We start from the raw sequence: 18,275 nt of genomic DNA, 5'->3' as shown, positions 1-18,275 counted from the left end.
GGGTATTATGATTTCAGAATTTGGGTCTAAGGATATGATGCTTTGGAGAGGGTCTTCTTTTGTTTTTGCAGAGGATGAGACCCTGTGGATTGCATCTATTCCGATTTGGTATGATAGACCACGCCCTCCTGAAAGGTTGCTGTGAACACCCTCCAAAAATTGCTTCGCTCAACTGCCAACTGAGATGACCCTGGCACACAGGTTATACCATGAAAGACCTAATTAACGACGCCCCCATTCAGCAGGAAGCAGTTTGGAGAGAAAAAACTACGCCCATGTTCCCAAATATTGTTTATAAATGTTCTTTTACATTTAAAGGGGGATATAATATAGATATGAATAATTTGCATTGGTATGGATTTTAAGGTCAATTTTGTTATATGTATATGTATTTTTGATCTTGATTAAGGTATTGTGATTGTGTAGTTCATTTAAAATGTAATGTATAATTAGGAAATATAGGTTGTTAATGGATAATCATTGCTAATAGTTAAGCTTGTAGTCATGTTAATTAGATTTTCTAGATATATAGAGATATATTTCAATTAGATAGGCATTCTTCATATCTTTCAAAGACTGCAGAATATGGCATTTAAAATATTTTAATAACTTAGGACTTTTCATGACAAGGAGACACGTCTGCTCCTGGCAGCACCAGCTACTTCAAGAGGAAGATGGGCATCGAAGAGGATCCTTATGGAGTTGGATAGTCATTTGGGCAAGAAACTGCTCTTGCCTGGACTGTTGCATAAACTGGACACAGAGAACCCTCAGAGAGAGGACTGCTGAACTTGCCTAAAGGTGAGATGGTCTTTCGGGGTTCCTGATTCATGAAAGAGTCTGCGAGACATTCTGCAGGACACAGCAGAAAATGACTGAACTGTCTTTGAAATTTCCTGCTTCATGGAAATGTATCTGGATACCATGGGCCTGTAGGCCGAAGATGGATGCCCCAACGGTACCAAAGAACTTTGGGTGACTGTCCAGGCAGCGAGATGTCTCTGTCATTTCTAGAGTTTTCTTATTTCTTGTGTACTTCGGTAATATTATATCCTTCTGGAGTCTTTGATGGAGTTGAAGAATGAATAGTTATAGTTTTCCTTAGTTATGATAAGAGATATATAAATATTGTAACTAATTCTTACTTGATAACTGTTTTGTTACATGTAATTTTACTATGTTAAAATGAAAGCCTTCTTTTTTGTTTAAACAGAAAAAGGGGAAATGATGGGGGAGTGATTTCTTATTAATAAAGAAACTGCCTCGGCCCTCATAGGACAGAAAATTAGGTAGGCGGAGTAGACAGAAGGGAATGCTGGGAAAAAGAAGCTGAGGGAAGAGTCGCCATGGTTCTCCTGCTCCAGACAGACGCAGGTTAAGATCCTCCCTGGTAAGCCAGCTCGTGGGCTACACAGAATAATAGAAATGGGTTAGAACAATATGTAAGAGCTAGCCATAAGGAACTGGAACTATCCGGGCCAGGCAGTGTTTGAAAGAATACAGTTTCCGTGTAATTATTTCTGGGCATAAGCTAGCCATGCGGGCGGCCGGGTGCCGGGAACGCAGCCCTGCTGCTCCTATTTCAACATCAGATAAAGGACTTCCCTGTGTCTGACTATGTTCAAAAACAAAAACAAGGACAGAAGTTTGTCGCCAATAGTTTATTTGAGAGGAAATTAGATAACCACAAGAAAGAAAATAGATTTTCAAACACTATTATGATGGCCCAGAAGAACTTGATTCTAGTGTTCTCTTTCTGAAAGATTGTGTAGAACATACTTCAGAATGTTCCACTTGCAGGAGAAGGAAGCTAAGCTTCCTTCCAAATGATGAGTCCAGCCCTGAGGAATGACCTCCCCAACATGTTGCTTCTTCTTTGAGAGCAGCTGATAGACATTTAGGAAATGGTATAGACACAGACTCTGGCAGCAAGCAGCTGCAGGTGGTGGTTGTTCTCCAGCACTGAGTGCTTGTGCTAGGAGACAAGGAGCTAGCCAGATACAACGTCTTTCCCAGAGCCTTAGCAGGGAGAAGAATAAGAATTTCCGTCATTGATAGCAACCACTGTGGAGTAACCACTCTCCTACTTGAACATAGACTTAGATATTCATGCTAAAGTTCCATTCCTTTAAGTAAAACACCCTCAAATTTTATGACCAAATATAATAGGATATTTGTTAAGACATAGATGAATATTGACTACACATGGAATGGCTGATCTAATGAGAGGAATCCTAGAATTCACACTTTCAGGTACTGATTTGTTTGTTTTTCTTTTCAAAAAGGACCAACAAATCCCCAAGCCAGCAAAGCCTCTCATTGCTAGCCTTTATTAATTCATTATGCGATAAGGACCATGCAGAGCCAGGCGGCTTCTTTCTTACTTCTTTGTTATCTCAGAGCTTTCAGAAATATTTTATTCTTCTCTGAACTTTAGCCATGTAGAAAAGTTAGCAGGGCAGGGTTGTTCCTGAAGACAAGTCTCCATGCTGCTCCTGATACAGCAGGAAGTTTAGCTCCAGAGAGCAAGGATCAAACCCATCATAGTTCATTAAAATCCCCTTGTCAGTAGTGAAGATTAGATTTCAATACCTCTGTGCCTGGATTTTCTTTTAGACATTTTCCAATTTTGATGGAGAAAAGTACAAATGTTCAATATAAATATTTTATAAAGCCAACAATTCTATTCAGAAGTTTTTGACAAAAATGGGAGGAATGAATTTCTTTAATATTACGTGTGAGGGCTGCAATGTGAATGGCAGAGCAGTACCGGCATACATAAAACTCCGCTGTGAATATACACAAGCATTTTGCCCAGAGGGAAGAATAAACACTGATGACTTTTAAAATTTTCAAACATTCTGTATTGTAACCTTAAGATCTAAAGGCAGTTTGCTTTATGTGAAAAGAAAAATAAAAGCATGAAATGAATTCCACCGTAGATTCAAAATCCTTTGATAGAAACATAATGCTTTTTCAAACAAGGACACAGAAACATGCTTATATTTCAACCATCTAATCTACATTGTCACAAAAGAGCCATGGCTATAAGGAGACTTTTATTCTGTCAAAACCCTGAGAGATTTAAGTTACAATGCATTTCAAAACCCTCAAATATTCTAATATCTGTTGTGGTTTTCAGGAATGGTCACAATAATAGGTCATATATGTTTTTCCATTATTAATTAATGGGTTTCTGGGTATACTATTTTAAATTACACATAATAACATAATTTCTCAAAAGTATTTTATTTTTATTTTTTGGCTTTAGAAAAACATAACAGAGATTTTAAATTTTTTCTATGTAAGGATATATTGAACCCACAATGCACTAGCTGCCTTGCATTCTGCTGAACATCCTTAGTGTTTCGCCATTGTCAGTCCTTGTGCCCAAATATTCTATTGTTATTTGGTCAATAGTAACTAAGTGATGTCAGTTTTTCTATACTGATTTATGTGAAAAACGCAAGTGTGTTATAAGATAGTATATCAAATGCCAAACACAGCAAAAAAAAAAAAAACAAAGAAAATGAAATGTTTAAAAATTCATATATATTATAGTATTTTTAATGAATGCTATTATTTTCACATCATAAATAAACTCTATTTAATTACTTCTGTACAAAGTACTCCTAGTTAACAGAACTCTTTTTGGCAATGATGACTTGTAATGTAACCAATATTTTTTTCTTTTCTTTGTATTCATTAAAATTTTGTTGGTAGAATATTTAAAGATCACAGAAGTATAATCTTTTTCAGTTTAATAAAAGTCAGACAAAATTATTTTTAGTGCTTTTCTTAAAGCTCCTTTAAGTGTTTTCTTATGCGATGCACCATTTTCGTTACTTCTATCTTTAATTTTTTTTCCTGAAAAGAATTTCCAAGAACATTTTGAAAACTATGGGCTGCTGTGAGCATAAACACCCTGGAATTTCTACTAGGGAATATCCTGTCTGAGCCAACCCAGGTGACCCTGCTTACACATCTAACTAAGCACATCTCTACCTCCTGTGAGTTGTCATTTTTGTTTTTGGGATGGGAGCTAAAATCTCAACTGCTCTACTTACGCTTCACTTTCTACTCTAGCTGCTCCAAATAGGTAAAATATTATAATCCATGAAAAGTTTTTATTGTACAAGTTTGTGACCCATAGTGGCTGAATTTGATCAATCAGAACGATTACATACTGTGTTTCTTTTCTTGGATAAGGCTAGAACCAGCAAATATAATTTAAAACATTTAAGCTTCTGAGTTTCTTAGGAAACCTGTGCTGGCTAGTGTCTGTCATTTTGATATAAGCTAGAATCTTTTGGGAAAAGGGAATGTTTGTTCAGAAAGTGCCCCTACCAAAAGTATCTTAAGGGCAAACCCTTGAGTTGCTTTCTTGATTATGCATTGCTGTGGGAGAACACTTCCCTCTGTGGATGATACCAATCCTGGGTAGAGTGGTCCTAAATTATTAAAAAGAAATAGGTTGAGCAAACCTTGGGGACCATGCCATTGAGAAACTCTCCTGCATTACCTGCTTATGAACCTCCCTTTATGTTTCTTTCTTGAGTTCTTGTTCTGACTTCCCCTAGTGACTGATTATTACCTAATAGTACAAGATGAAATAAATCTTTGCCTCCTCAAGTTGCTACAGGTAGCGGGGTTTGATCACAATGAAATCCCTAAGTAAGACAAAACTTTACTGGCCCATGAACCATTTCTTTCATACTGTAAACAGCTTATTATTAGCAGATTTCTCCAGATGTATGGTACAAGCCAATGCGGACACAGGGAAACTACTCAGGATATTCCCAGGAATATTGGTTGCCCTCTATAAACTGATGATGAGACCATATCACTGAAAACAACATTTACATACTTAATTTAACACAGAAAAAATGACCTAGTGCTTAACTACAACCTTCACTCCTCCTGACCAGTGTTCATGGAACATGAATGTACTCTGCAATGTTCTAGAGGAGAAAGGCAACCACCAACCCAAGTACAAAACTTGCTATCAACAAAGGTGACCTGCTTGCATCATAAGAAGATGGTTCTATAGTGACACAAACAATGTAGGAGTCACCAACAACTATCTGATTGAATTTAAGACCGAGTCCTTGAGGTGGAATTCAACACTAACAACCTGAGACCACATAGGCTATGAACCTAGTGGAAAACAATACTACATACGCTACCGTTCTGATAAAAGAACATAAAAAGCAAATGAATCCTAATGACTTCCTGCTGTACTCATATTTTGCTCAGCCATCATCAGAAGTTTTTCTGATGGGAACAAATACAGAGAGCGACAACTGGACCATGGGTAAAGAGTAAAAAACTTTGGGACACTCAGTTCTAAACGTGATAACATCATCAAATCCATCTTATTGTTCTCAAAGAACAATGCATGAGAAAAGGCAGAAATTCTAAGAGCCAGAGTTGATGGATGATGCCAAGAAAATCGTGTCTTCCAGAAATAAACTCACAGAGACTGGAGCATCATGCACAGGGCCTGTACAGTTTTAAGCCAGAAGGGAACCCTGCATGCAGAGGGGAAATTAGAAACAATTTTCCGTACCTAACCTAGAGACTATCAATAAATGACAACCACTTACAAATGAAATATAAGTGTTCTCCAGTGGCATTTCACCTTACTAAAGGGCTGGCCCTATGCTCAGCCAACATAGCCAACATGAAACAAATTCGTTGGTGTTATTGTGTAAATTTTCTGTCTCATATTACTTTATTTTAGCATCTTTTATCTTACTGGTTTTTATTTTATAATATGGTTTCTTATTTTGTGTTTCTTTGTTTTGGTGTGTGTTTGTGTGTGTGAAAATGGATTCTTCTGTATGTGTTTCCATGTGTTTGTCTCTGGTCCTTTTTTGATGTTTTGGCTTTTATTTTAAAATTCTAGTTTGTTCGACTCTTTTTTTGCTGGTTTGTTTTCTAAAGAGGAAGAAATAAGGTATGGATTAGATGAAAGGGGAAATTGGAAGGATTTGACAGGAGATGAGAGAGGGTAAGTCCTGGCCAGAATATATGTTATGGCTTTTCAATATAAGGGAAAACATAATAAATATTTTAAAGCCTAACAATAAATAAATAATTGACCTCACTGAAAACACAATGTCACCCAACAAACAAAAACACAAGCAAATAAACAAATAAGGTGGAATGCTAGGGAAATAGTTCAGTTAATCATATATTTGCTGTGCAAATGTTTAAAAGTGGGATAAAATACTCTGGCCAAAAAGAACTTACAGAAGAAAGAGCTTATTTTATCTGTATGTTTGTATGTGTTTGTAAGTTTGTATGTGTGAGGAAAGATTATAAAATATGTAAGCCTTTTCCTAATTATGTACTTCATCTAGCAAGTACAGGTACATACATACGTATACTATATAAACACACAGAAAGTACATTGATTGACTAGCTGTCACAAACACAAGCACACACACACACAACCTTTAAGTTGTTATAGTCTATGTTTAAGTACTCAAATCTAGCATTTAAACTGTATAGCACCATCCTATTTTTTTCTTTTGGCCTAACAGAAATTTTACATCATGATCCAGTTTTGATTACATCAATCGCATTCAGGAAAAGTTTGATATGGGGAATTCAAAGTGCATTAAAAGTAACTGGATAAATAAAATGCTGGTTTTATTTCTAATTCAATACTTATTTGAGAACCTATATACTTAGAAAATGGAGGAGCAGTTATAATTCCATATATATGGTTAAGGTTGATGGTACATGAAGATTCGTGATGGATGTCTCTTTCCTCTTCAACCATCTTTGAGAAAAACCTGACATCCGAGAACAAACGGTTTATTCACGGGGTAAAATAAACCAGGGCACATACGTGGTGGCTGGGAATGAGTCCTACAACATAAAAACCTACAGTTTGGCTCAGGTCTCTGAAGTTCGCAGCTGGAGTTCAGTGAGTGGGTGACTTGAGAATAAACCTGCTTCAGAAGGGGGCAAAGAGCCGGAACTGTCGAAGGGCAGCCTTTTATAGTGACTCTTCTGACCTCCCATGGGACACACGTTCCCTGCATCACATTCTCCAGCTTGTCTGGGAATACCAACTGCAAACCAAACGTCCAGGGTAGCTGGTGAAAACTGGGGTTTTGTATTTTTGATATTTTAAAATATATCTCTGAAGTAGATGGAATATGGACGAGACTCATTAAAGAAGAACCAAGGGGCTAGGCTGAAAGATTAATGCTGAGACAGGCAGTAAGTCACATTAAGAGACAAAAATTAATTGCTAGCAATACGGTGAAGTAGAAAATCTGTGCTTTAATTATAAAAAAAATGTAAGAAAGTTCAGGGTGTGGGTCTTGTCAGATTGCTTGAAGCCAATTACTACTACAAGGAAAATGAGGATGGGTCTTACTGTGTCTGTTCTACTGAGTCTAATGTATTCAGACTGGAAGTAGCCACAGCACTGATTCAAGGGGAAGAATGGCTCAGATGTTGCTCCAGTTCAAAGCACCTGAAACTCCAAGAACATATATGATTGCTCTGTTTTCTTCACTGTTTACTCCTGGAAGCTGATGTGAAACTAGACCCAGGGCGAGTTTCCTGCTGAGTTTGGCCCAGAAACCACAGTCTGGATCTTCTACCCTTGCATTTCATGGGGCATCACACTCCCCATGTTTTCCAGCTTTAGTTTACTTTTTAACATCCCTTAAAAAAAAAAGACCTAAGTTAGCTTTGAAATCCCAATAGATGAGGAAGAATTTAACTGCAGATGCTCCTGCATATTCATCGCCTGAGTGCCGGCATAGGCGTGCACCACCCTGCTTCATTCTGTGCTGTAGACAGAACCCAGGACTTCATGCTTGCTGCATAAGCATTCTGCCAACTAAGCTAGACCCCAGCCCCATTTTTTCAGCATTTTAGAGCATTTTTTAAATTATGTTCCTGGATATTGGTTTCCTCACACTCTGTCTGTCCCTTGGCATCTTTTTCTTCTTTGTAATTTTAATTCCAAGGCTCAGATCTCTAACTTTACATCCAGACTACACACATTCTTAAGGTGATCCAATCAAGCTTGAGCTTGATTTGATTAAAACTTTAACTGAAGTACCTGAATACACAACTATGTCTGTCAGTCTTCTCGTGACTTTTGCATCGATAAGTATGCCTTCATTAACGTATTCAAAGCTAATCCCATTGTCTCAGTGTATGGGTGCACCCCTCGCGGTCCTGAGTTCCTTGCTTGTGCTCTCTCTCCTTCTGCTCCTGATTTGGACCTTGAGATTTCAGTCCGGTGCTCCAATGTGGTTCTCTGTCTCTGTCTCTGTCTCCTTTCATCGCGAGGGGTGCACCCATACACTGAGACAATGGGGATGTTCTATCAGGAACTCACCAAGGCCAGCTGGCCTGGGTCTGAAAAAGCCTGGGTCAAAACTGGTCTCGCTGAACATAGGGGACAAGGAGGACTACTGAGACCTCAAGAACAATGGCAACGGGTTTTTGATTCTACTGGACCTATTGGTTTCGTGGGAGCCTAGGCAGTTTCGTGGATGCTCACCTTACTAGACCTGGATGGAGGTGGGTGGTCCTTGGACTTCCCACAGGGCAGAGAACCCTGATTGCTCTTTGGGCTGACGAGGGAGGGGGACTTGATTGGGGGAGGGGGAAGGAAAGGGGAGGCGGCGGTGGGGAAGAGACAGAAATCTTTAATAAATAAATAAATTAATTAAAAAAAAGCTAATCGCACCATGTCTCTTGGTGTTCTCATCTTCATTGCAGGTTCTCCCTACTCCTCCCTCACATCTCTAAGACAAGTTTTCACTCATTTTCACACCTATCTGTCATTGCTAGTGACAGCAGCAGGTGTCCTTTTCAGCATTCTCCAAACTGACCCCTACTGTATTACTGCACAAGTATTTATTTCCCATTGATTACAGTATCTTAAGTATTCATTTATTTGAAACAAATTCAAATATCCCAATTCTCTACAACGCTTAGAAACCAAACCACAGTGTGTGTGTGTGTGTGTGTGTGTGTGTGTGTGTGTGTGTGTATCCAAAATACCCAACTCTAGGCCTCCAAACACATAGCTTGAGTCTTTTTTAATGCAGGCATGCATGCTGGTCACACTGTCAGCCCCTCAAAACAGCCTCTGCTTAGTTTTATAGATCACAAAGTAGATAAATAGTACATGTGGTAAAGTATGAAACACCTTACTAAAAACACATCATACAAAGGATTCTATGTCAAGTCAGGTTAAATCTGTGCTAAATAAAGGGTTTTGATAAGCTTGTTTGATTAACACTCCAAAACACTGAATAAAGCATCACAATGTAAGACATGTTTCACATAAATAATAAGGCAATTAAAAAAAACTTAGGCAATGACCCATATTTCCCACGCTAGTCTCAGTTTATAGGTAAAGATCCCTCTACAGCACAGGTGTTGGAGTTACAACTGATACTACGACACAAGGTACGAAGGGGTTTTCGGTGGTGCTAATGAGTAATCAAACAGCTGATCTGATTTAAAATTCTAAATTACTAATCTTACTGGTTTCTAAGATTCATGTTTTTATAATGATTGATACTTTCAACCAAAACCAATAACTTCAATTTCCTATTCTTTAAAATGTTACTTTGTAATAGTTTATAATGACTAAATTTTTACTAATTTATAGTTTTAATTTACTTGAGGACTTAAAAACTAAATGATACCAAACTAACAGTAAATCTACTAACTAAAATTTAGAACCTTTGTTAAAGTTAAGGTACCATCCATTCAATTGTGAGATTATCAAGTGAAGTAAAACTGTCGACAGTAACACTATTCTTACCATTCACTTGAAAGATGTGTGTCTGATGGACATGCTCATAGCCTTCTGCATAGCAGGTATAATTGCCCATGTGTACTGTGGTAACCTTGGTGATATACAAAGACCCATCATCGCCAAAGTCCTAAAAAAGAATATAGATCACAGAGTTGGAAACTTGATAACTTATTTCTATTCAGGAGTAAAATAAATATATTAAACATTTTTAAAGGATCTTAATTATCAATGTAAACATGGAAGAGGCTGACTTACCTTAATATTTTTTTTAATATATTCTTTCTTTAAAAGTGAACTTTCATTGATAAATATGACATTTCCACATTAATTTTAAATACATGAATTAACAAAGTATACTGGTATAATTTAAATTTATACTTTGAATTTTAGATGGATAAAGCTCTATCAAGAACTTATCTTACAACTAAAAACAAATTGCTAATTACATTTTTAGTCTGATAATTGTCCACCTATTTTTATATCACTTAGAAGTATAAATATAAAGAAAATACCTATCAAATTGGTATGTTCTCAGTGTAAGCATTTATAGCTCTATCCTGAGACATGATATTTTGTTTTATTTTGTTGTGTCTGAGGGACAATGAAGATTAAATCATATCCTCAATCATGTTAAGCATGAACTCTGACATAATACTAAACTATCAGCCAGGATTTAATTTTTAAAAGTTGTAATCTACTACTGGTCATTTGAATAAACAGCCATGCCATTTGGTTTTCGGGAGAACACAGGCATAGCCATTCCTGGGGAAGAATATTAAAGCCTCTCCTCTGTTTATCACAACAGAGTCCCAGCATTATCCTTGGAACTGCAGGGTACAAACCAGAAAATCTCCTCTTTATACATCATTGTATGCAGTGGGGAAAACTGTCAAATCTGTTTTTAGGTTCTTGGGAAAAACTGCTCTAATAATCTCCAGAATCTTTATTAAAGCCCAACTGCCTGATCCCTGTGAGATGCTGTTTTGTGGGCATTTGGACCTTTCTTCCTCTCACCTTTGTGCTTCTGTGATAACTTTGAACAAGCTTGAACTCGTGCTCCCTGTGAACCCCACTATCTTCACAGACTGAAGGGGAGGGAAAGACTTCAAGCCCCCTCCCACGGGGAAAGGTCTCTGTGGGGACATTCTACAGTTATCAAAATCTTATGTTTCCATGACTTTTCTTTACTTAAACAAAACACAGGTATTTCTCTTTTTAATAATTCTATCCCATAGTCCTTTGGGGAAAAAAATCACAGAAATTTTAAAGATATTTTCTTGAACATAGATATTATTCGAGATAACAGTAGACTGAAGCACACTTTTAAAAGCAAAACTGAGGAATGGGACAGCCACACACCAACTGACAACTGAGTTTTGACAAAGATGCCAGAACTATACACACAGTGAAAGAAAGCATCTTCAACAAATTGAGTTGGTTAACTAGATAGGTGCATCTTGGGTGCATATGCCTCACCCTGCACAAAACACAAAATGCAACTCCAGATGAATCAGTGAAGCCAATACAAAAGAAGATACACTGAGTCAGAAAGAGGAGAAACTGGGGAATAACCTTGAATTCATTGGCATAAAAAAATGCTTTTTAAACTGAACTCTGGTAGCACAGAAACTAGGAACAAAACTTAATGAACTGGACCTCATTTGACTTTTTGTAGACCTCTCTGTCTCAAGCGTCCTTGATTGAAGGAAGAGAGCAGCCTCCTCTCTGAGCCTCCCAGAACCTCCACATTCTGTCTGTGTTGAGTCCTTTCAACTTGACTATACATTAACTGTACAAAAACATTCATTGAACAGATTTTTCTAATAATGCAAACTCTAATATCAAATTGCACTTTGAATAAAGTAAGGATCCTCTCAACACACCTAAAGGCCACCTCAAATGTTTGCTGGGCACTTTAGTATCTCAAGTACTATCTTGTATTTTATTTTTAAATATAGAAGATCATCCTCTGTTTAACCCTTTCAGGAAGGCAGTGTCATTAGTTTCATTTTACAAATCAAAAGGTTGAAATATGATGGCGTGTAACATTGTGGAAGTCTTCAAACTGGGTTCTATAATTTTTATCATGCATTCTCCTCTTCATATCCTCCATTAATTATAGCTTTAACTTAGTATTACCTATTGCTATTTTACATGGACATCAGAAATATTCTTAACTTTCTTCTGGGTGTCACATCTCTAATCTTTTCGAATATTACATTCTCCGTACTTTTCTATTCTAAGCAGTTTCCCTGAACTCTGTGATTTTATTGCTCAGTCATGGTTGAGAGCTATGGTCTGAGATCAGGCACTCGGGATTCAGGAACAAAATATGTCCTCATTCTGAATTCCATTACAGCTTCACAGTCTGCCAGCCAATAGACCCTCTGTAAGTAGATTAAATCGTATGTGCCCCTTCCCAATTATAAAGTAGCCTCAAGCACAGATGTCTGGGAAGAGCTGATGGGAAAAAAATTCCAGATCATGTATTCTGTTGAGATTATCGCTCATATTCATTTCAAAGCAATGCAAGCAGAGAAGAACATATGTAGTACACTTTCAAACTTAAGAGAATTCTGATGGCAGCTCCCCACTGACTATAGTTAATCAAATAAGAGTAACATCAAAATACTTAACAATCAGTTGATTATCAGCACTGATAAGAGCCTACAAGAAAACCGTGTTCCAGTGTCGTTATTCAGAACATAAAACTGCAATTTTGGCCTATATTTCTTCACAAGCATTGTTTAGCTAGTTATATATAGTTAAAAAGATAAACCCAATCTATTGAAAAATAGTTTCTAAATTTAAATTCACTTTTATTTTTATATTATGATATGAGCTTTTAGTAGTGAAGATTTAGCATCTGCTAAAATGTTTTAAGATTTCTAGAATATATATATATATATATATATATATATATATATATATATATATATAATCAAGGAGTATATAAGAGTGTTTAGATAGGGAAAGGGAAGATAAGAACATAATTATATTATAATCTCAAAAAATGAGAAAAATATGTGCTAATGGATAATCAATATCTGTTCCTCACTATTTCTTTCTGCATTATTTAGTCATCCCGGTTCTTAATCATGAGCACTGATGCTGCTCACTTCACAGTCGGCGTGCAGTTTGGTGCTTCAAATAGACACAGTGCTTAGTGAGCATGCAAATGAATTAATCAATACAGTCATTATAATTACTGTGTTTTAGCTCCTACTCAATTACTTGGAAAAATATTAGTAACAAATAATACTTTAAAAACCATGTAGTTAGCAATTCAATTTGATTTTCATTTCTGAAGCAGTGAGATACCATTAACTGTGGTTATTTAGAATTTCCAGAATTTCTTATACAATAGTTTTGAGGATGTTTCTTCACTATATGTATTATCATGTAAGCTTTACTGCAATATACTATTTTTAAAATCAGATACTGCATAAATACACATTATTTCATTGAATTATATATCAATATTTAATTTAGAGATTATAAAAATTCAATTCCATCTCATGGAACATGTACTTATTTTTCTAGGTTAAATCAGTTCAAGTAGTCATGAAAAGTCTGATTTTCTAAGCTTGTAAAGAATCATGGTTGAAAGCAGGAGACTGAGGGATGAGAGATAAAGAACTTGCTTCTTTGTTTTATACAGAAAACAAGTAAACCTAGCAGCCTTGCTGAATAAATAGGAAGACACTCTTTTTCCTTAGATGCTTTGTCTAGAATAAACACTTGGTTTCTCAAGACAGGGTTTCGCTGTAGTTTTAGAGCCTGTTCTGGAACTAGCTTTTATAGACCAGGCTGGCCTTGAACTCACAGAGATTGGCCCACTTCTGCCTAGGAAGTGCTGGGATTAAAGCCTTGTGGCACCACTGTCTGGCTGAACAAACTCTCTTAAGTGTCTCTGATGAGGAGTTAAGGAAATGTAGCAGGGCTCTTGAGAAAATGCTCTCCCAAAACCTTCTTTTCGTAGTAGCTGCTGAGAAGCAGTTATCTTGTGATTGAAACACACCAAACTACAGGGAATCTCCTTAAACCAAAAGATAACTGAATATAGTCAAGAAGTTCCTGAAACTGAGCAGATTCGCTAGGCGCACCTCTTCCAAGTGTGAAAAATAAAACTGTTGAGCATTTCTTTTCAGACAAGACAAGCTGCCAGGAAGACTGAGACCAGGCCAGCTCCCAGGGAGAAGCACGAGCCAGCCAAGCTGACTACAAGAGGTTTAGACCAACAGAGTCACTTAACAAAGAACACTTTCCAACATTTTTGAGCTGCCTGCAGGCTGTGCAGTGTGCTCCAGATTCCCAACTTCTGTGAGCTTGACCCATGTTGAGGTGGATTTGGTGATGCAGTTGGTTATGAGTCATTCCTTCTCCTGTAAATAACCCTTTACCTATATTCCTATAAGTAATCCCAATAAAATTCATTAGTTTGCCAAGTAGGACTTCAGCAGCATCTGTATTTTGGTCTGTTATGGGCTCCTGACACACGAGCTCAATTGTATACACACACACACACACACACACACACACATAATTTGACATATATCTACTGTACTATATATATATATATATATGCAACAGATGATTTCAATTTCAATAGCGAAAATTTGAGCTTGCTCCACACTTTACTGCTGAAATATATACTGACTTGCTGAAATTTCTTGCAGTGAAAGACAGATACGATGAGATTTTAAGATATGAATTTAATTTGGGGAGAAAGTTTAGCAATTAAAATGCCTGCCATGCAAGCAAGGAGACCAGAGTTCTGTCTTCAGAATTTGAGCAAGTGCTTGCTCATAGACATAGCTGTGATTCCAGCTTAGAAAGTCAAAAATGGGGGCAAGCAGGCCGGTGATACCAGCTGTATTGTCCACATCTAGTCTGATTAGGAGAGCTTACTTCAATTGATATGGTGGCAGACCAATGAGGCATGATTTGTGAAACCAAATTCAAGTCTCTTCATACTTATACACATCCATGTTCCTGCCTAGACATGTGTATCCACAAGCATGAGAAAAAGGAAAGCATGAACATATATGTATTTCATGTACATACACATGAAATGATGGCAAATAAGCAATGAACACCATCCTCTCTTTCAGCTACATTTATACAGTTAACACTACACAACTGCAAAACATACTTCTGCATAAGTGAAAGCAAAATATTGTGTAATAACAACAACTATAGTACAGTAATTTATGCTGGATGCATAAATAAAGATATCTTAGGTGTAGTGCATGGTATCAAAAACTCATTTGCATGCATTTCAGTCCAGCCTATGCTAAAACTCTTAAAACCTATTTTACCCAATTACAACACATTGTTATTTAAATCTGGGTGCCTAGATGTGGTTATCTAACTGTTGTGAATAAACACAACCCTGATTGCTACAATGTGATAGTCAAAGCCACTCTCAACAAGGAAGTGGGGGCAGCCCCTCAGTGCAGAGAGAGTCTCCTCCAATCAAGGAAACCCCAACAAGACAGCAAACAAAGACAAACAGAAATGGAAACCGGCTTGTTGCTGGAAATTTCTTTCAGTAGTGAAAAGAGAACCTGCTGGTTCACTGATAAGGAAGTTTTACACTAAATCCATTTCATCTAAAATGTGTTTCATTTATACTTTAGTTCTGCGAGGAACATTATGTATCATGGTTTATCAGTGGTAAATTCAGGTAGTTCAATTGCAGTTAAATTAGGCATACCATGAGGATTATACAGTATACCAATTCAATGGCACATATGAAATTATGAAATTTCAGACTTTTGGACTAAGAAACTCATTAAGCTGTAGAAAAAATGAGACTGAAATTGCCAGTGAATAGAATCTAGGATTATGAAATGTATAAAATTGTAGTCAATACTTTTATCTGAAATATCATCTATAAAATAGGAATATTAGTGATAACTAATTATGATACAGAATGATTTAGGGACATGAAAATCCTACAAATGTCTTCCTTTCATTCCCAGTGGAATATAAATGAATTATTTTATATCTGTAATTACCAATTACCTTATTATTACACGTTAAAATATATAATCATTGGCATTCAAAGAGTTTGACAGTAGATAGGGGCTAGAGACCTCTGCAGTCTGATTTGTTTCTCTATACATAACCCTTAGGTTCTATACTTCTGTTTTATTCTGCCTCAGTCTTGTAAATGCTGGAATTGTGCACTTACACATCCATGACTAGTATAGATTTTCAACCAAGCCTGAGTGGTATTTCTCGTGAAACAAAATAACAAAGCTATGAGATGTCTTGGCTAGTAGATCTAGCAGTTTAAAATTCACTAAGGTAGACAGTGTACTTCCTACAAGAAAATCATGATGGTCTAATCCTATCATTAATAATCAGGGGACCTTGACACTGCCGCTAGAAAAGGAGGAAGAGTCATAAGGTAGGAAATCTGCATGTGGGTTTGAGGGGGATTGTAAACACTGTTACTATCTCTAAAAAAGATATTTAAAATCTTGTATTTCCACTGAAGATATTATTTGCACACATATCTCTGTCTGTACAACAAATTAAATTGACAATAAGGCTGAATTATCCTTACTAGAACAAGTAACTTTTAAAACCATATGGTACCAGGTTGATATATTTAAATTTATACTGCTTAAGTACACACTATTATTCTACTTCTGAAAACATACAATAATAAACACAACCAAAGGTTGAGTTCATCTTGTGCAAAACCTTATTTATGAAACCATCATGATATGGACAAATCCTTTATAGATAAAATGTATGTGGTTTTTTTAAAAAAAATATTCTCTTTTATCTTATTTAAGAATCACTACTGCTATTGTTTTGTTGTTTATAATATAATTTGTGCAATACTTCTACCAGAATGCCAGTGGGTACGCTTTTACGTGAAGATTACTTCCTCTAGCTGGGATAGTTGTGATGTCTGGAGAGAGGACAAAGTAGGACCCTAGTAAAACTTTCTAAGGTGATTTGAATATATATTGATATTTGAGAACAATTCCATGAACCTTTCATCTTTGTCAAAGAGAATATGTCAAAACTCCCCCATCTACAAAAATTAAATACTTATTTTTCTTCACCAGAATACTTCACATTTTCTTCTTCTTCATTCCTTCAAAATGGCATTTTTCTCCAGTATTTTTATGAGCTACCTAATATGTTCTCTTCTCTCCACATGAATTGTCAGTTTTCCCATAGTGACAATGTTAGCTGCACCTGAGCCCCCATATCTGGCTGTATTGTTCTGCATCTCAGTGCCAACATTTCTCACAACTGTTGCAAACAGCTGTCTTGAAATAATAGTTTGGCTTGGCACTGTTTTATTATCCTTGCTAATATTTTCCATAATTGTATGTTTAAATATGAATTTACATTATTTTTTAGCTAAGGTGCTTTTACTTATTTAATTTACACTGAATATGAGACATAAGTATGAATCAGGAGATTCAAAATCGTTTGAGTCATCTGCACCTTGCTGCAATGAGTACTTAAAATCTTTTATGTTGATATTTTCACCAAGGAATGATCACTTTTTTAGCTTAGCAATAAATCCATTATGTTTATTAGTAGTAAACAACAAAATGTATTGGCTCATTAAGAACACTTGCCAAGAGCTCCTGTTGTGACTTCCTCCTTTCCAAACATAGAAGTCCTTGTGTCAAGGACAGAAGGTTAAAGCAGATAGGGAAAAATGTAAACAGACAAAATTTACAAGACTAGCTCACACCCATTTCCGCCCTAACATTGCTTCTATTGACACAGCACTTTTCTTGGAATATTTAATTAAATGTTGATTCTTCAGTCCCATTCCTAGGCCTTCTTTAGTTTGCTCTCACCACACACATCCAAGTGTCATTCTCCCACTGGGAGACAATCCCGTCTGATCTTCATGTGTTCCATTGTGGATTGCTCTGTATAGAGGAGACAACAGAGTTTTCCACTCTGGCAAGGAAATGCAAGCTATAGAATTTTGGATTTGAGAGTAATTTGAGTTAATCAGGCTATCTGCATTTTTAAGCAAGCTGCTCACTTCTCAAAGGAAGCACATAATTATTCTTATTATCTAGTGTGGACATTAAAAAATGAGCATATTTCTAAGAAAGAACATAAATGTAGAGTATGTTAAAACTATAATTATAATCTAATGTCCAGGTAAAAATCCATTAAATATACAATATTGTGAGTTCACCAAGGCCAGCTGGACTGCGACTGAAAAACCATGGGATAAAACCGGACTTTCTGAATATGGCGGACAATGAGGGCTGCTGAGAAGCCAAGGACAATGGCATTGGGTTTTGATCCTACTTCATTTTCTGGCTTGGTGGGAGCCTAGCCAGTTTGGATGTTCACCTTCCTCAACCAGGATGGAGCGGGGAGGACTTTGGACTTTCCACAGGGCAGGGAACCCTGACTGCCCTTCAGACTGGAGAGGGAGGGGGAGAGGAGTGGGGGGAGG

The 18,275-nt window shown here is 36.7% G+C and overlaps 1 protein-coding gene across 1 annotated transcript in view; it reads right to left on the bottom strand.

The window, feature by feature from the left end:
• Fstl5 (follistatin like 5) overlaps window positions 1–18,275 on the bottom strand; it is a 288,146-nt gene that overhangs the window by 110,810 nt on the left and 159,061 nt on the right. Inside the window, exon 7 of the mRNA XM_050147516.1 lies at window positions 9,818–9,938. Coding sequence (XP_050003473.1) covers window positions 9,818–9,938 — 121 coding nt within the window. The remainder of the gene's footprint in view (window positions 1–9,817; window positions 9,939–18,275) is intronic.

This window comes from Alexandromys fortis, unplaced genomic scaffold (assembly GCF_014885135.2).
Source record: "Alexandromys fortis isolate MF-2015 unplaced genomic scaffold, M_Fortis_MF-2015_v1.1 scaffold_53, whole genome shotgun sequence".
Taxonomy (NCBI): Eukaryota; Metazoa; Chordata; class Mammalia; order Rodentia; family Cricetidae; genus Alexandromys; species Alexandromys fortis.
The sequence above is the reverse complement of the archived record's forward strand: the minus strand, read 5'-3'. Positions and strand labels throughout refer to the sequence as shown.